Here is a 20437-nt window from a genome sequence, read left to right as displayed (position 1 = left end):
CTACAAGGGAAGCTAGGCACTCCCTGAGATGCTCAGAAAGGCCCCATAAGAATGCGGCTCCTGGAGCCCTAGTCCTGGACCCACAGCAATATACTCTGACATTGGCAGATCAGGGCTCCCAGCAATACAGACATGAATCAAGCGTTTCGTCGTTTTCCTCCCTCATCTACTTTCTGACACAGAGTGAAAAAGCCAAAGGTGGGCAATAAAGAAGTGCGTTCTGCTGTACTCAGGTCAGAGCTGGCCAGAAATGGAATTCTACTATCCAACTTATATTTTAAATGTAATATAAATAGAATGGAGTGGGGTGTGTTAACACTAAAATGTCTCTACTACATTCTTTGGTCACATCTTCGTAGAAAAATCAGTTGCTGTTTGTTGGATTTACTTAAAACAGGTAGTTTGCAGTAGCAAAGGCAGTTAAGTGTTTTCGAGACAATCCACTAATAATCACATGACTTCACCAACAGTCTTGGGTCCAAATCAAGGTTTGGTTTCTTAAACAAGCAATCAAAGGAAACAAACCATTTCTTTTCTGGAGATGACATGACTATACAGCATGAGGCTTACAACAAATGGTCTGTTATAGACACAATTCACACACACTCCCTAAATGCTTAAATCAGTGTGAAAGAGCAACAGATCAAGTCTGGAGCCCTAAGAACTTGGGCCTGCCTTACCTCCCTACCCCAACAAGCTGTCAGTTTCCCAAAGGTGAATCTCATTTTCTGGAGGTTGACTTATGTCCAAAATTCTAAATGAGAGGCAAGCATAGTAACTCGGAAAAAAAAACACAGGTGACGAATGTCCAGGACCTTGATCCTGGCAAATCTTCATAGGTTAATAATCAGGTACACTGAAATGAGAAAAAACAATGTTTTGCTCTAATTTTAGGATCTACCTATTATTCCAACTGTATTTCTTTTCTTTGGTTGGGTGAATTACAATCTTTTTAGAAGGTTTTCAAATGGATTTCCCTAAAAAATTCAAAGTGAGGTTATGATCCTATTTTTTCTAATGAAACCACCACCTATATTATTTAAACACATAATATGAACGAACACTGGAATTTCAAAGCAAATGTCATGAACTTATTACACTCGCTGTATAGACAGGAACATGAAAAGGCTAATATTTATAAGTCTTTGTGTGTAGAAAAAGAATTGGGAAGTTGGAAATATTTGGGAGAAAAATTCCACATGCAAGGCAGACATCCAAAATGGCTCAACATAATTTATTTTTTTTTTATGTTAAAATGTACAGAGTTCTTTTGAAAGTACTTGCTAGAAAGGGGAAAAAAAAGTGATATTACATACAAGGAGAGGAAGGGAGACCGACTGGCCCAGGAGCGCATGACACAGAGGAATACAAAGGCATCTGGGCACCCCTTCCCCTCAGCCCACAAGTCACCAGGAACGAAGTACAAAGAGGCTACAAAACAGGAAAAGCAAATATAAACAGACAGGAATAGACTTAGCTTCATTTGTACATGCGGCTTTTAGAGGCATCTGGAGCTCTATTCACACACTCTAGAGATCTCTTTAAAGAGAATTTTTATCTTTCTTAAAATAGTTTTTAATATTCTACAACAAAGATAAAAAATTTTAAAGATGGAATGAAATGAAAAAGCTCTTATTTTAAAAGGCATCAAAGTCACTAACAGTGAGTTTTTAAATTTCTTTTTTAGAAGATTACCCAAGTTATCTTGCTAAAAATACATTTTTTTTTAAACAGAAGTGAAAAAATGACAGGTACCAATATTACTGTGTTGGATAATTTCTTTTATAATATAGAAAAGAACATTTTTCTCTACAATAGTTCTACAGTCACAAAAAGGCTTGTGGAAAAGGGAGCTGCCCGATTGAAATTTTTTTTTAATAAAGAAACAAAACCAAACACAACCGCAAACCAACAGAAACGGAATTCACGGCCCTCATTTCAACAGCTTCTCCTTCTGCCTTGACCCACCCTCCTCCCGATATACCTCCCTCCCAACCCCACCCCATCCCCACCCCAACCAGGAAGCAATGACAGAGCTGAAGATGTAGGGAGAGGGCAGCACAGTGCACTTTCTACATAGGTGACCGGAAACTGGAAGAGTATATACAGAGAAACTGGGTCCTACGCAGCCTTGCACATGCTCAGAACTGACAGCGGTAAGATGTGGGGTTCTGCCTTTTTCTACCTAACACATTTAATTGAGAAAGTCAATTAAAGTGTATTAAAAAAACCAACAAACCTGTGCGTTTGAAAATTTTAATGTCTAATTAGTACTTCAAAAATGTATCTATATAAAAATGTACAAATGAAGGAGAGAATTTAATGCTTACAGGTATTTGTTTAAGCATTCCCCCTTTTGGATATTTGACTGCACATACCGAGTGGTATAATAGTTTCCATCTTCAAATGATGGAACATATATATATGTGTGTGTATATATATATATATAATTTTTTTTACCTATCCCTGGAGCGAGTAATAGGAAGAGAATGAGCAAACTGGCTGCACAAGAGAAAAGAGAAGGGAGTTGGGAGCAACATAGGAGCCTGCTAAAACCCTGCTGTCCAGATTTGCCCTACTATGCTGGTGGTTGGTTTATCCCTCTTCTCTCAGCCACTCGCAGGCGAGGGGCTGGTGCACTCTTGATTCACAGGGGATGAACTCAGGATCTCAAAGGACAAATAAAAACCAGAGGTATGTTTTCACTTAAGTAGCCATAAAACTCATACATGATCTCCCTTATGACACACATTCAGCGTCATCTCTTCCAACATAACATAAACAGTGTCAAAGGTTTGTCAGGTATTTTTCAAATCACTGAAATGTACAGTCATCCACCAACACTTCACCTAAGAATGTAAAAGGCTTATCACCGGGGACTGATGTTTGAGTTTAATCAAAGGCTCAAGAATCTAGACCCTTAGCATCTCAAAGTACAAACTAAAAACAAGAGGCTGTGTGGAATATGTGCAGTATGGCTAATTCACCAGGTGGTAAAAAATGAGGTTAATTTCCTCTTTTGATTGTTAATTGACCATCTCTATTCCTTCAAGGCTGGATTAGGATTGCAAACAGCTTTCCTCTGAGATTCTGCTGTTAATTGAGACTTACAGTGTTTTTGTGTCTCTGAGTGCTGAGTGGGCATAGTTTAAAAACAATTATATTACACTTGATTTAAGAAAAACATTTCAATGAAGTCCACCTATAAAGAAACATTCTTGGGGAAAGGTTTCAAGAGGTGTGTGTGTATGTAGGGAGTGGAGGGGATTTTGAAAGGAGAGCATTTTCCTGCCTCACTTTATTAATAATAATAATAATAATATTAACAATATAATAAGTTTAAGGAGCTTGGTTGTTCTCCATGTCCCCGTCCAGTCTCCCCTAAGTGCCTCCTGCTGGAATGAAGAAGGAAATGCAAGGTTGGGTTTGGAGGAAAGGGTCCGGTTAACCCTAGAGATGTATATATAACATTTAAAAATGACAACATTGGGAGCTGCAACAGTGAGGGGAAACACACATTTTAAAATTAAAAATAAAGATAAGTCACTTTTACACAAATTCTGTCCATGTGGTGTATAAAGAAAGTAAGGCTCTTTTTAATTATGAAAAGATTTTTGTGCATGTTTCCCCTATCCCCAAATTCACTTCTAGATGAGTTCTATTGTAAAATGTTCAAGATTATGAAGAAAACCAAAACCCAGAACAAAATGAACCCAAAAAAAGAGACCAGGTTTTCTAAAAAATAAAAATAAACCAAAGAAAAATTCCTCTAAATCTACAGCAATATTTTAACTGGAAAAAAGGTCCATTTTTCTCTGGTCTGTCAGTATAAAAGGCTCCTTTGTCCCTACGTACTGAAGGCCGAGTGCAAGCCGCTCTGCTCATCTCCTCATGTACGGGCCGTTGAGCGGCTGCTTGGGCACACCCGCGGCGTTCATGTAGCTGTGGTGCGAGGGGCCTGCGTACATCATGTTTCCGTGAGGGTTTGGCTGCATGGGCTGCTGGGGGTAGGCCTGGCTCCCCATCATCCCCATCTGCATCTGCATAGGGTACTGTGCTGTCTGGTTCATGTAGGCAGGGTTACTGTGGTAACTGCTGTTCATCATGGGCTGCGTCATTCGATAGCTGTTCATGGCGTTCAAGGTGTTCATATTCATGGAATTGACGTTATAAGCGGGGGTTGGCATCAAATTGACCCCCATGTTCATGCCACGCTGAACAGCGAGTGCGCGCGGGCCAGCCTGCATGGCCACGGCTGAGGGGCTGCGGCCGTACAGCTGCTGCTGGTGGGCAGCCGCAGAGGGCAGCGGTGCCGATTTGGAGCGGATGGAAATGTGCCCCTTGACTGGCATCTGCCCTTGCAGCCTCTGAGTGTGAGGAATGCCAATGTTGGTGGCAGACATGTTGCACTGCAGCAGAGGCGATGTGAGGTTCATGGTGGTGGATGCCAGGTTCGGGGGCGGCGTCATGGTGGCTTGTGCTTGAGGGGCCCCAGCTAAGGGATGGGACGGAGCTAGCTGAGCCAGGCCCGTGTTAGACAGAGAAACACTGGTTGCATAGGAGGTCACGGCAGGGGAATGGCTATAAGGCATGGCATGAGGGTCCATAATGGTGTTGGTCAGCTGCTGCAACTTGGCTAAGCTGAAGGTGGCCGACGGCTGCGAGTAGCCGCTCGCCCCGAAGTCCCCCGGAATCCTCTCGTAGATGCTTATGTTGGCAGCGCTTCCGGACTCCGGGATCTCCATGATCATGGGCGCAGGCGTGAAACTGTTGTTCATACTGCACTGAGACAGCGGGGGTTGCTGCGGCGGCGGCTGTGGGGGCTGCGGCGGCGGTGGCGGCTGGGGTGGTGGCTGTGGTGCGGGCTGCGGTGGCGGCGGCGGCGGTGGCGGCTGCGGGGGCTGCGGCGGTGGCGGCGGCGGCTGCTGGTTGCTGGGGGGCCTCTCCACCACGCAGCTCTGTGGGGACTTGATGCCGCAGTTGGCGGCGGGCTGCACGCCGTTCTGCTGCATCAGGCTGCAGCTGCTGCCCATGTTTGCCATCTGCTGGGTGACAACACAGCTGTTCTGGGTGAGGCTGCTGGAGGACGACAGCCCCCCGTAGGAGCAGCTGCTCTGGGAGGAGTTATTCCCACAGATGCTACCGCCCATCGTGGAGTCATAGCTGCTGGGGTTCTCGTAGTTCTCCGTGGTGCTCTCAATGCTGCCCAGGTCACTGAAGCCGCTGTCCACCACCTGCTGCGAGTGGTCGGACACGGAAGGCACATCCATCATGGGGCTGGTCTCCAGGTTCTGCATAGACGGGGCGGACAGGGACCCCTGTTCCGGGCTGATTTGCGTGTAGCCGCTTTCCAGGGCAGGCACGCTGGGACTGCTGACTGAGCGGACAGACTGGCTGGGGTGGGACTGCACAGAGGACATGGGGCTGTTATGCTCTGAGGCGTGGCAGTCTTCAACCATGGACATCTGAGGGTCCTCCTCTGCCTGGGTGTAACTCTGCAGGGTCTGACAAGCCGCCAGAGTCTCTTCACAGTCCTGGTAGGCGCCCTCGTGCTCATTACTTTCTTCTTGAGTCAAGGACTGTACTGCTTGCACAGTTTCCAGGTCCAGCTCACTATGAGGAATCTCTTCCTCCTCTTTTAACTCAACTAATTCTTCTTTAGCGTTTGAATCTTCTTCGTGATCGTCCTCGGACCCCGGCATGGGCTCCGACACCACAGAGGTGTCATGGGAGGTCTGCTCCTCTTCAGACTCCGGCTCTGTCTCGTCTTTGTCCTTTATATTCTCCCTACTGCTCTGCATGTTAGTATCTAAAAAAGACTCCTGGCCACCAGGCTCCTCCTTGACATCTTCCCCAGCGGGCGGCTCCTCTGGCTCTTTTTTCTCTGCGGATTCCAAATGGCCGTCATCTTCATCATCTGCATCGCGGTCCTCGTTCTGGGTCGTCTCCACAGCCGCTTCCGCTTCCTCCTCCTCCTCGTGCTCCTGCTCTTCCGGCTCCTGCGGCTCTTCCTCGGACTGCCTCTGCTCTCCCGAGACCCGGGGCCTCTCGTCGTCGTCCTCCGCCCCGGGTTCCCTCGCTCCCACGTCGGGGCTGTTACTGCTCTCCACGGGAGACACTGCTCTCACCCCACTGCTGGCTGTGTCTTCCTCTTCCCCCTCTTCAATCTCTTCAGCGTCCACGTGCATCTCTTCCTCTTCCCTTCTCTCTTCAGTTAAAGTCAAGTCTTCTTTTGGTTCAATAGTTTCTTCATTCTCTTGAATTTTGGGTTTACGTCCAGGTTTAGGAATGGGGACAATGGGCTCAACAATGCATCCTTGACTAGACACAGATAGGATTTCTCGGTTCAACCTGAATCCTGGTTTGCGACCAGGTCTTTTCTTCCAGTGGATGGGTTTGCGGCTCTTGCCTTTGGGCCACCCCTTTTTCTTTTTCATAGGTGTGGAAGTATCTGGCTCTAGTGGAGAATCCTTCACATCACATTTTCTCAAGAGAGATACTGGCTTTAGGATAGGAGTATCTGTACAGAAGGGATGGAAAATAATAGGTTATGAGAGCTTATATTTTCTAGAGCCTTTTTCCTGAGACCATATATACAACAGAAATAATTCTGTTGTTACTAATCACTACAAACTCCTATCTTCATTTTCAAGTTAAGAATTTAAAGGAGAAAACTAATTAGTGTCATAGAAGGAACAATCAAAGAATCCTGGTCCACATTCTGTTACCATCCACTAGTTAAAACCAGTTTAACATCACCAACTGTATGACTTTGGAAATTTAAGATTCATTTGCATCATCTATAAACTGGAGATAAACTTTACAAAGATGCAAATACCACGAAGTCATTACAACTACTTAAAATAAGTTGTCTTTACCATGTAAGTTACAAATCAGCTCATTTCTTGTTTTGCATTTTTTTTTCTGTTTGCGATTTATATTGTCTTTCTTTTTTAAGTTTCCACAAAATCATTACCTCAGATAACACCATGAGTCAATTATTCCAGGCCATGACCGAGAAATTCTACATGAATAAATGTTCAATCAATGTCATGTTTGTAGGGAAATAGCTGAAAGGCATTTAGCCCTAGACACTGACCTGAAGAAAAAGTTAGGTTTATTAGAAATAAATTTAATATGAACATTATATTCTCCCTGTGATTTTTTCTTTAAAAAATTGTAGTAAAATATGCATAGCATATCATTTAATACTTCACCATTTTGGGTTGTACAGATTCATGTGGCATTAAGTAAATTCACATTTCCCATAAATTTTTAAAAGGAAGAGCACCAAGGCAAGAACAGGATTTGGGGAGAGAGCTAAAAAGGTATATATAGCTAACAGCAATAACCTGAAAATAAACAGGAAATGGCTGCATCACAGAAAATTGGTCCATGTCAGCAAGAACAAACAGTGGATACTCTTTTAGTTTACAATGTAGAATTTCACTAAAGTGTCACACTGACACAATAAAGTTTTAGTTTCCTACTTATACATCTCAAAATATAATAAAACTCTGAAAAATCATTCACAAGAAAGTACTCAGTCATCTTATCAGTATATGAAAAGTATCTGTCACATAAAAATAGGAGATTGGAGAAAATTCAAGTTCTCTACCAGATCTGAAACTGAGTGAACGTATTTTTAAAAGGAAAATAAAAAACTCAATACCTAAGAGCTATGTGTCCACCAAGGGTGGACAGCTGGATTCCCTTTAATTCACCCAGTGAAGTAAAAAAGCCCAGTTTGCCCCCACGTAAGCTGCAGACACGGGCAGCATGACACACTGGCAAACACTTGAGACCAGGATGTCTATGACTATTTGTGACCCAACTCATATATAAGCCCCCATTTCTTTATATCTAAAGAGAAAATGACAACAAGCTATTTTAAAAATAAATCACTGCATTTTTAGCTATGCCCTTTAATCTCACCTATCCTGAGGGACGGCTGCCATTTTTACTTGAAATTTACTACTAGTTAAGTAGCCACATTAGAGAGATGATTCAGGAAGTGTTTCTGAACATATCTGAAGCAAGTCCAAGTTACATGGATCTGATCTTACTTAAAAACCATCTTCCTGGCATTTATTCATTTAAAAATATTTAGTGCCTAATTAAGCACTCAACATACGACAGTTAGCAAAATAGGTAAGCCCACAGAGTGCACAGCCCAGTACGGAGGTGTTAGTTGAGTATCTTCCTATGCTAAGTCCATCAACTAAAGATTCACATAATGGCTGAGAAAGGATTACGTAAAAAAGAACAACTTCCTAACAGTTTGCTATTTTCTGCAGAGGCAAAAATAGGTCCTGAGTTGAAGGGTAAACTAGAAAAAACACTTTTTTAAAAGGACAGAGAACTAAACAAGATAAGGAGGATGAAAATACTTGATACGACTATTATTTAGAGATCACCTTTCCTTGCCTGGTGGGCTGTATGTGTTTCTCAGCCCTTCTGCTGAGCAGACACCACCTACCTTTGCTCTTTGAATAGGACAATAAAACTACTGAGGGCAACAGTCCTCTAAGACATACCATCAGCATCATCTGACTCTTCATCATCATCTTCATCTCTAGATGGCCTCTGTGAAGAGGACCGACACCTGAGGACATCCTGGGAGGACAGGCGATGGAAGTACCCTTGAGAGAAGAGCTCGCTGTCATCCTCTTCCTCCTCCTCCTCCTCCATCTCAAACGTGGGCTCTAACCTTGGCATGGGCCTCTCGGAGTCAGAGTCTTCAAAGGGCTCGTCCAATACCTCTGTAGTCTCAGAAATGGTTTCTGTGACCACACTGCTGTTGTGGTGTTTGCGTTTCCGGACTCTCCGTCTTCGGTGAAGAATTGGCTTCTATTTAAAAGAGGAAGTATTTTATTTACAGTAATGAACACTCTCACTTCCATTAACAATATGATGAGTAGTTTTTAAACTTAATAGAACTGGCATATGTAAAATGAAAATGCTGTTTGCCTAAGGACATTCTGGGTGCTATTTCAAAATGCTCTAGTGCAACGCTATCCATCAGGTACCACAGGCACGGAGCTGCTGGGAGCTGAATACAGCTCCGTGAAAGGACAGGCAGGTGGGCTGCCAGAACAGACGCCCTAACCCCCCACCCCCACCCCGTCAGCCACTGAGTTCAACTTAACACTCGAGGGAGCCCCTTGCTGCGGTACTGAAGCCACAGAGGCTAGTCCTGTAACTTCTCTTTTCCTCAAGAGACAAAAAAGGAGTGAAATACTTTGTATGTCTCACAGCTGTACTAGGAAGATCAGCAGAACTATCACAAGGCTGGATGGCGTTTTTATGAGCTTCCCACAGAGGCAGAGTAGAATGTAAAACTATGGAGCCGATAGGCATCAACTTGATGTTAGTGAAGCATTTCAAGAGTAAAAAAATCTGTTACGGGAATTTGGCTTCTTAGGTACAATTCTGTAGTAGGGATGATCCAATAACTTAAACTACACAAGAGATTTCACAAAATAATAAAGATGATGCACCAGAAATGATCCAATTCAGTCCCCTCACTGGAGAGGCCAGAAAGGTTACAGGCCTTGCTTGAAGTCACACATCCAGTGAGTATAGAAAAGGCTGTAAAATGTAGTCTGACTCCCAGTCAAGTGAATTTCTTCAAGAACTTCAAAAGGACTCTGTATATGATCTCATTGCCTGTTAACAACATTCTCTTTTCTACACAGGGAAGTGGCATAGTTTTATATTATAAATAGGCCTCGTATGGCAAAGATATATTCTTCATGGTCAAATAATGAATAGCAGTTAGTATTTAATTTTTCTCCACTTCAAATTCACTAGTCCTTCAAGTTGTGAATGCAGTTTTCACACTAGGTTAAAACATGGCCCTGCTCTTTGGAGAAATACCTGATTCTAAGAACACAGCAGGAAATACACAACTGTAGTACCAAAATTTAAAGAAGTGCTCCACACAATGTGACTTCACCATGGTGAAGGCCTGTGCATTAAAGCAAAACTGAAAGAGCTCCTCCTTGGCTAAAACTGGAACAATCTGAGCAACCCATCACATAAAATAGTAGCGGCAGTAGTGGTAGTGGTGACGGTGGTGGTGGTGGTGGTAGTCGTGGTGCTAGTCGTGGTGGAGTGCTACTCAGATTGTAAAGCCCCTTTCTGTGGTGCACACGATGTACATAAAGGACTTAATGAATAAATAGATGTGGAACAACCGGCCACTCTTCCAAGCACAGCTCCAAGTAATTACCACAGATATGAGGCTTTGAAGGAGTGGAGTAAAGGCCCTGTATCTTATATGTGGGCTGGGGACAGTGACTTCCTTTCAAAGAGCACAGTATGGAAATGGGGGGAAGAATTATAATTTGTCAGTAGAGAAACCTCACCAACACAGCCTCAAGCCAGGTGATGAGGTTTACACCAATATTGAAAATTCACATAAAGAGTATTACCCTGAATTTGGTAGACAGATACACTGACAGTAGACACCCTTTGTAAGATGTGATGAGAAGGGCACTTACCTCTGTGGTCTTTCTCCCAAAAACCCCTGACCCTCTCTAGTGTCACGAGGGACTTTCTACAAAGTACCTCACCAGCACTCCTCAAAACTGTCACAGTTGTCAGAAACAAGGAGTATGAGAAACTGCCACAACCAAGACAGACGTAGAGAGCCGTGACTACTAGATGCACTATGGTGTGCTGATGGGGTCCTGGCACAGAAGAAGGGCAGCAGGGAAAACTGAGGAGATCTGAATGAAGTATGGATCCTAGTTAATATGTGTCAATACTGGCTCACTATTTGTGACAAATGTACTACACCAACATAAGGGGTTAATAACAGGGGAAACGGGGTATGGGAATACAGGAACTCTCCGTACTTTCTTAGAAATAATTCTGTAACTCTAAACTGTTCTAAAATGAAAAGCTTATTTTTTTTTATAAAGAGTCCTACTTTATTTCTTGGTGAGGCGCTGCTATTTCACTGCTTTGGACAATAGCTGTCACCCCACTACTACAGGGTGGCCCATCCCAGGAGCTGGCATACCTCAGTCTGGCTGGCTTGTGGCAATGCCTAAAGTTCACTCCGCTGGTGCACAGTTTAACTGAACTTGTTATCACCATCCCACAGCATTTATTAATAAACTGGCTATCAGTCAAACTTTGCAAGATGATGAAATACAGTTTAGAAAGTATTTGTAAAACAAGGTTATGTCACACCCCCGGAGGGCTGAAGGCGAGACGGAGAAGGCAGGAGTGAGTACAGGGGAAGATCACTGCCCCAGATGAGGTGAATGGCTTTGCTCTGAGCACCCCAACACAGGCACCATGGCTGTGTCCACGTCCCACTGAACATTGTACACTTTCCTCCCCTTCTCGAATAAATACTTCCAATCTGCACATACTTAAAAAATATTTTTTAAATTCCTGAAAGTCATGATTTCAATTTCAAGCCAGGAAGGTGAAAAACAACTTGTCAGCCCTTAAGTAAGTTTATGACTTCTAAGCTAATCCCCATGAACCAAAGCTGTCATATATACATTGCACATGTCCACTGGAAAGAACATAAGCTACAATACACTGAGGCTTAAAATCTAAAACCAGCACACTAAGAAGTTCTGTATTTACTTTTTAGAACTCTGGGATAGAACAAATGTGCACAACAAGCTGTGACTGGAGGAAAAGAAGCTGCAGAAAGCCATACCTTCCGCTTCAGGGTGGGCTTTGTAAGGACTGGTGGCGAGCTGGAGCGGGGGCTCTCCGGCTCCTCCTCCTCCTCGCTGCTCTCACTGAAGCCCCTGAGCAGAGCCCTGTCGCCCTCGCTGTAGCGGCGGGGCAGCCTGCCATTGCCCTCCGGCAGCCTACACTTCAGAGCCTCCGGGCTTGTCCTCAGCTGTCCCCGCCACAGCTCAACCCCCTCACTCAGTCTTCTTTTGGGAAGGTCTGGCTTCCCTTCCTGGCTCGGCTGCTCCTGAGAGGCTGCCATCGGCTCCTCACTTGCAGGATACTGTTCTTGGGAGATTTCTGATTTTTCCTCACATTCTCCATATTGTTCTTGAGGAGCTGACGTCTCTTCCAAGAGCAGTTTCAAATCCGTGTCACCAAAATGCTCCTGGGCTTTTCTGTTCTTCCTTCCCCAGCGGCCTCTCCGAGACGGCTGACTATTTGCAGGAAGACTATCACGGGGAAGGGCTGGTTTGTTCAAACGGGTAGAACTGGCTGGCACCATCACTTCTGGCTTCTTCTCAGTTTCTACTGGAGAATAAGAATCTTGTTCTTTGTTCTCTCGAGATGCAGACTTTCCCACCTGGTTTTAGAAAATAAAACCATGCTAGTTAATCTTCAGTCTTATTTGGTTCTATCTCCTACTCTGACCTTTTAAATACTGAGATATGAAAAGAGAGTTTTAAAAAGAAAATTATTAATTATTTAACAGCTAACAGGACTACTATGTTAGGCACTGTTTAAATGCTTAATAGGTATTCACTTAATCCCCACAACGACTGTATAAAGTACTATATCCCCATTTTACAAATGAGGTAAGTGAGACACAAAAAATTAAGTAACTTGCCACAGGTCACATGGGAGCAAACACAGAAGCTGGAATATAAACCCAGGCAGTGTGACCCAGGAGCTGGTGCTCTTGACCACTGTAACACCATCATCAATAAACACAGGTGAATACTACTGTTCTTGTAGACATTAAATGAGATAGCTTATGAAATTTCTCAGAAATATATTTTATAAACAGAAGGGCGATGGGCTCTTGGGCATGGGCAAGAGAAAGGGGTGTTTAAGAAAAATGAAAGAAATTTTCTGTAATTATTCTGACTTATTTTTATTCTGAATAATTTCATTTAAAAAATTAAATTACATTAAACAGGGGCATCAATTGTTAATGTTTACCAAAGGAAAACAGAAACTTTTAAAGGATGAAAGTACTGCTTAAAAAAAAAAAAAAAGAGGACGGTGTCATCACATGACGAAAAATCCTCAAAGCCACACAATATAATACAGTGCCTCACTGACCCTTTGATGGCTAGACATCTGCATGCCCACTGAAGTACTTAGTGTTCTAGTAGAAAACATTCACATTTACATTATTTTCTTAATGTTTTACTTTAAGGAAAATGTATCTTCATTTCATTTTTAACAATGGTCAGATTTAGACTCAATTCAGATTCCTCAATTATTATGTGTACAATTACTAAATTAAAATTTAGCTGCTTAATGGCAATTTGGTAAGAAATATTCAGTCATAAGTAACACACTATAACAAATTTAAAGATTTCTAAATGATCCAAGGTTTAAAAATAAACAAATAAGTAAAAAAACTCAGTCTTCCTAAAATTTCTATCACTGAGATAAACTGAAATTCTAACGTGAATTCCCTGTGTTGGTTTACGATATCATGATAATGTATCTCACAAATACTCATGAAAACCAAAAATATATCCTTGTGTCATCAAAAGTAAGACTACTCATGCCCATACACTCGTCTCTAGGTCCCTTTCTTGGCACTGGGGCTCTTCATTTTCTCCTTCCTCAGGCTCCTCTTCTTCCTCCTCTGAGACAACAGAATTGGACACTATGATGGGAGTCCAGCGCAAACATTCTGGATCGACATCTACAGGTCGCAAATTCAGCTGAAGCTTTGCCATGTGATCCTGGATAAGTTTTTCCCGGCGGATAATCACAAATCTGAAACCAGAGAAAAGTTTATAGCAATCAACGATGCACAGTGAGGACTAACAGTGAGTATGACCAGTAACTCCCAGAAAATCCTGAAGATGATACTAAATGCATCAAAGATGGCCTGTGTGGGCAGACGAAATACAGAAATATGCTACCTCATGAGATAACTAAGAAAACTGAAATTGGACAAACACTTCATGCTCAACTACAGCAACAGAAAAGGTTACATTAGCCATTTATTGTCTCACATTTCCCATCTGGAATTTCTGCTACTCTCCTGCTCATACTCTAGCTCCTATTCTCCATTCCACTGATACTCTAGCCCCTATTGACCCAAACGCCTCTTTTCTTTGGGACCTTTTCCCAGCCACTCAAGGTAAGGGTGAATTGTCTTTCCCTTGATCTACATTTCATTTTGTACTGTTTATGCGCAAATACATCACAGGCACATTTTATTTGACATTATTTCTAGAGCTGTTTTGTGAAGGAGCTCCCAGTACTAGAAAATAAAAGATTCGGTAGCTTAAATCCAAAAGTTAGGAAGAAGACCAGAAAAAATAGTTTAAAAAATTAGGTCAACAGTATCAGACAAGCATCACAGAGAGAAGGATGCCTCAGGGCCAACCCAGTGCACCACTTAGGTTAGTTTATACTCTTTCATCGATACTTGGCTACCTGGTCCCAAAGTTCCCACCTAGTTATCTTTCAAAGGTATTCCAAGGGATGTGATACTCACTGGTCACTACGGAAGTCCAGCATTCGTAGGTGGTGGAGTGTAGAAGTAATGTCTTGAGGGCAGATTCCGGTTAACTTGCTTAACTTCTTGATGCTGATTTGCCTGTCATTTTGGTGATAAAGGCACTCTAATATTACACTTTTCCAGTAAGCCATGTAGGAGAGACGCCCTAGATCAGATAATGGTTTCTCCGGAGACCCTGCTTGGCCTTCACGCTTTGATAACAAATAACCTAAAGAAACCCCCAAATCACAAACACGTCAGAGCCTTAAATAGGCTAATTCAGCAAAATAACAATCCCCTTTCCACAACCAATCTGAGTATCACAGGCAATAATCATTTCAAAGGCAAGTCCTTAAGAAAAAGAACAAAATTACGAAATTTGTATACATTGAATATTATTAGGTTAGTATTACTTTGTCTATAGCTAATATAAGTCACATTGTTCAAACATCCCAACAGTTAAAAAAGTCAGGACTTCATATTAACAGGTTGCATTAAAAAGATAAAGGAAAACCACTCTTGCGTGTTTTGTTAGGACCCCTAGATGGCAGCAGCTGTATCTGAACTGAATACAAAAGAATGCCTTCGTTTTCATGTCATCGTATCAAGATCGTGGCTCTTCTGTGAATGAATTTAATGACAATTTCTCACTGTAACCAAAGCCCTCCTCACAATTACCTCTTACTCTAACTGTAAGCAAGAATGTCAGCATGAGGGTGTCACTGTGAATATGTGGTGATATGACTCTGTCTTCTTCTTGTCTAGTGCACGTAACTCAACAACAGGAAAGAAAGGCATAAATTCTAAAGGGAACATTGAAAACGGAGATGGCAGAAGAAATACAGATTTTGATTATTAAAGAAAACTTTACTAAAAGCAGTCTAAGAATGGTAATGTGGAAAAATTCACTACATTACAAAAAGTAAGTGGAAACAAACATTGTAATTGTACACATTGCTATGTATGTCAAAAAAATGACTAGATTAGTGTAATGAAACTTTTCCCCTAACTTTGCTATTTAATGACATAATATGTCCAATCATGAGTCCTACTTCAAAACAATATATTTATATTAAAGGAAATAATCTGAGTTCTACCCTCTACTACTAACCCAAAAGGCCAAGATTCGTAATAAAATATGGTCAGGGGAGTCTAAAACCAGGTAGAATAAGCTTCTCTGGTCCATATGAGAATTACCATTGGTAATATAATCATCTGATATTTAGAAGAACTGTCTGTATCAAAATCCTTAGTTTGAACCATTCTTCCTGACTATATTCCTTAAATAGTATTTTTAACAATATCTCAGGGAACATATTCCCTTAGATATCACTATTTTATAATCAACATAAAATTTATTACAAACATACATTTACTTTCTAAAAAAGACTATAAATGTATAGAACAAAATTCAAGTTCCACAATGACCTTTTTAGAACTGTTGTCTTTCAATTTTTAAATCAGATTATTTCCTACATCATTTACTTCAAAATATTCTGAAGTTTGCACTGCATATTTTAACTGCAAGGTAGAGCCTTAAAAATATTTAAACAATTTTAAAACTTTCAACAATTGCAAATTAAAGGTATTTTAATAATATTTACGATATCATGATAATGTATCTCACAAATACTCATGAAAACCAAAAATATATCCTTGTGTCATTAAAAGTAAGACTACTCATGCCCTTACACTCATCTCTAAGTCCCTTTCTTGGGACTATCAATGTATAAAACAAAATTCAAGTTCCACAATGACCATTTTAGAACTGTTGTCTTTTGATTTTTAAATCAGATTATTTCCTATATCATTTACTTCAAAATATTCTGAAGTTGCACTGCATAGTGATGCATAGAATATAATACACAAAGAAGCAATATACTTTAAATTATACTGAGATACTGAAATAGTCTACTAACAGAATCACACAGACATTTGTATTCAATATTAGCTATTTAAAACTATTTCATGTCCAACCAAAAAAAAAAAAGGCTTTAGGTTTTAAAGTCCCCCATATAGCAGTATGACAAAAGATACTAGCAACTAGTAAATTATCTACAAATCTTTAAAAATATGTATAAAGAAAGTATACAGAAAGAGATAATGAGAAGTTATGTTCTTATAATCCTTACTGAAATCGATGAGAAACCTGCCATAGCCCTTACGCTGGTATTGGGGAAGAATCATTATACAGGAAACGTTGTATTTCTGTTGGCAGTGCTTTTCCTGGTGGAGAAATGAGAAACCAAGTTTTAAAACAACAGGCTGGTCTAAGACTGAATAGTAATGCTAATTATTAAGAAACAATGACTAACAATCACAACCACAGTCCTGGTCCTTTAGGAATAGCAACATACATCAAGAAAAAAATGTCCCACGGGGAGGAGAAATGATAATGTCAAGTCATTATCATTACCTCACAAAGCAACCATCACAGGAGAATAAAAATGAAAAATAAAATTATGCTATCCAACACCATCTGCAACTCGAAAACAGTTGCCTAAAATGACAGAGGAATCTGAGTCCCAATCAATCTGCAAGGTCACAAATGGTCACAGTGGCACTCGAGAAGTGGGACGATTCACAACTATTTAAAAGTTTCTTTTATTACCTGCTCTGGTGCTACACAGGGCATTCCCACAACGCCCTATTAGTTGTACCTAAGTTTACAAAAAATGTTGGGTACAAACACACATTTACAAATCAGGCAATATATTTTAAATTACACTGAGATACTGAAATAGTCTACTAACAGAATTCTTACAAAGCTAGTACTTTCCACTTAATTATTTTATACACTTAGATTTTACCATGGGCTTGCTTAAACAAAAGTACATCTTTTATGTTGTTTGACTACAAAAGAAACTTTTTTTCTTCCTAAGAGAATGGAAGACTAAAGGAAAGAGAAAACTATCCTTTAATAAAAATGGCTTATTCTTATTTCTATGCCTAAAATTCAAATTAGGGAGAGAAGATTTAAACTGAGAAAGAACTCAGAGAGAGAGTGCCTGTGTTTATTTCCCAAGTTCTAGCTCTTGTCACCAGGGAACAGAAGTTATTTTAAAACTTATCCTCTTGAGTATAACTAGCAGTTCAAGTTCCTGGGAGAGTACAGTCTGTTGAACATTATCAGGCACCTTCTAGCACTGGGTACATTTCTGAAGTCCCTTCTATTTCCCTTTCCAGAAAGCAACAATGGCACCCAGAAGGCGCTGCATGCTGTAGGGTCCCCTAGTCAGAAGCAGCAAATATTGTTTCAGATTTTCATATGAACTCAAATAAATATTAAGTGGATGTACTTACTTTAGAAAAGTAGCCAACAAGGTGGCAGCCCTTGACATCATTCTGTGTGAGTACATAAAAAAGAAATGGCTCCACGTCATAATAGAGTGTCTTGTGGTCAAGAAACAACTTTGCCAAGAGACACAGGTTCTGACAATAAATGGTACTCACATTCCCATCAACCTAGAGGAAAATAACAGAACAAAATGGTCAGTAGTGTCTCGTTAGCTCTAGAACAATACACATCAGCTACAAGCACCTTTGAATATCCACAGTCCAGCCTAAGAGAAGCTGTCAGTGTCAGAACCTGGACACTGTCCCTTGAAATAGCAGAAGTGTGGTACCTGCTGTTTTACAATAACTAAGTATACAAAACACTGTTACTTCAACAAAGTATGAATAGCTATATAAGGAGATGATGATGGTTTTAAAAATAGCACTTTTTGCTTCCCTAAGATTGCAGAAATCCTTCAGAGGGCAAGCTGATTTGGTTCACTTTTTAAAGTATTTAATTCAGTAAGAGATCTAAATGCAACCTCTTCTAAAATATATTTGTTAAGTAAAACAAGGTATAACTATGATGTGATCTGTGCCAGTGGCCAGAAGCAATGGAGTCTGACTGTTATAATCAGATTTACCCCCAAAATAAAGCTACTTAAGGGAGCATTAGCTATAGTCAGAATCACCAAGCAGCTTCCCAGTAGCAACCTGGCAAATGAGGTTATTTCTTGGACTCAGGCTGGTCCCCACCACTTTATGTTGCTCCTGAAGTTGCTGGAGCTTGCTCTTTCACGAAAACGCCCATGAGTGCCCACCTCAGTCACAAGACATTGATATTTCAAGACTGAAATCTCCTCAACAGCTAAGTAATTTAATTTACTTGTTTTAAAAGTTGAGAAGCAATTTGCTCTTTGGTATTCTTAGGCAGCATTGTAAATCACACCCTTTCTCCTTCCCTCAAAGTGAAGAGATTTAATTCCTCACCTAAAATAAAAGCTTTCTTAGGAAAAATCAAGACAGTTAAAGACTAAATAGATCCTGACAATCTGAAAGTCTAACATCAATAATTAACAAAACTGAGCACATGGCAGATAATTAATAATGGACAATCATACCACAGAACTGGGAGTGAAGAAATTAAAAACCACTACTGACAACACAGAATCACAGACAGAGCCTATGTCGCATCATCATGATGAAGACAGGAAAATACATTTGGATTTACTACAGCTATTAAATACACTTCCATAAAATATTCCTTTAAATAGAGCAACAGAAAGTTACTTGTTTAAATATTGTATTTTATAGATTCCAAGACACATTAGATCTTATCACATCTAAACATAGGTAAAATCAGTTGGTATTTATAACCAAATGGAGTCTTTATAAATCATAATTAGCAGTCCTTTTTCCTTTTTAGTGGTGCATTGAATATAAGATATAATTGATGTCTTTAATGAAACACAAGAGTAATTTATTCTGATATCAAGGTTTGTGAACTTGGCACCATCTGGACCGGCCTAATTCTGCTTCTCATAGAGCTTGATTATCTGACTCAACAGTGAGTACACCAGTGAAACACCACTTCAAGATAGACAAAATCTCAGAGCTAGATCCGGTCCAGGGTCGCTGTGTTTGAAATGGACAGGAAGACAACTAGCAAACATCTACTTTACCTCAAAGACAGAAATATTATTCTTTCTGTAAATCTCATTGGCAGGAGGATGGAACCAACCACATTTCTTCATGTGTTGCTGTAGAATGGTTCTGCTTTTCATGTATTTTAGACAGAATTCACAAAGATACAGTTTAGGCAGCCTGTAATAATAATTAAACAAAAAAAAAGACAGGGCTTTATATTTTAAAAACTTTAAACTTGCACAACTATTCTTTTCCGACTCTCATTACTACCCAGGTAAAAAGATAAGAGAATGTATCATTATCTCCATTAGTCAAACAAAGAGAGAGAAAACCCACAAAATCTAAAGATAAAGCTAATTTGGGTAACAGTATCCAACTAACTAACAGAAGGATGGCAAGGGTGAGAAATCAAGACACCTAATTCGGGGCTCTTCCTATTAATACCTTCCAGTCTTTTTTAAAGTTACCCAATTGACAGACATGACAATCTCACATTCTCTCTTCCCTGATAATCTCCAGTAATCAGAAGATGAAAACCTACCTTCAGAATATACCAGTAAGTAAAGGAGATTTGGGTCAGGCTATATATTCTTTCTTCCTTTATTTGATCATTTATTTATTCATTTCAGAAAATAAACATTTATTGAATACTTACTGTGTGACAGGCCCTGTGCTTAAGTATACTAGGTATAGAGAGCTGAATAAAATGGACGTATAGTGGGCATTACAAAAGAAGATTGTGTATATCTTTTAAAGTATAAAATTGTATTATAATATTAAATATGTTTTTTGAAGTTAGGACATACTGTACTACCTCCTTCCTTCTACCCTGAAATTCTGGCTTTCCCTCTGGTTAAATACCATATTAAATCCTGCAACTCAAAAGTCTACTACTCAACAAAAGAAAAAAAAGTTCAAATTCTATTTTCTGATATTCTCTGTTATTAACTTATATTTATTTAGTAGTCTTGCTATTTAAGAACTTCTTAACAGAACTTCTTCCTTACAATGTCCCTTTTATGAGTAGGCAATAAAGTGATTAATTAGATCAGCTCCTAAAATAATGAAAGGAACATATCCTGAGTCAAACCCAGTGAC

General features: G+C 40.4%; 1 protein-coding gene across 1 annotated transcript in view; it reads right to left on the bottom strand.

The window, feature by feature from the left end:
* Window positions 1-1218: 1218 nt before the first annotated feature.
* Window positions 1219-20437, bottom strand: part of KAT6A (lysine acetyltransferase 6A) — a 135049-nt gene continuing 115830 nt past the window's right edge. The window contains exons 10-17 of the mRNA XM_036877444.2: window positions 19375-19516; window positions 17720-17881; window positions 16549-16642; window positions 14414-14645; window positions 13476-13683; window positions 11687-12289; window positions 8538-8850; window positions 1219-6520 (exon numbers count right to left, since the gene is read on the bottom strand). Coding sequence (XP_036733339.2) covers window positions 3882-6520; window positions 8538-8850; window positions 11687-12289; window positions 13476-13683; window positions 14414-14645; window positions 16549-16642; window positions 17720-17881; window positions 19375-19516 — 4393 coding nt within the window. The 3' untranslated portion in view covers window positions 1219-3881. The remainder of the gene's footprint in view (window positions 6521-8537; window positions 8851-11686; window positions 12290-13475; window positions 13684-14413; window positions 14646-16548; window positions 16643-17719; window positions 17882-19374; window positions 19517-20437) is intronic.

This window comes from Manis pentadactyla, chromosome 7 (assembly GCF_030020395.1).
Source record: "Manis pentadactyla isolate mManPen7 chromosome 7, mManPen7.hap1, whole genome shotgun sequence".
NCBI lineage: Eukaryota > Metazoa > Chordata > Mammalia > Pholidota > Manidae > Manis > Manis pentadactyla.
Note: the sequence above shows the minus strand (reverse complement) of the source record. Positions and strands in the feature narration are given on the sequence as shown.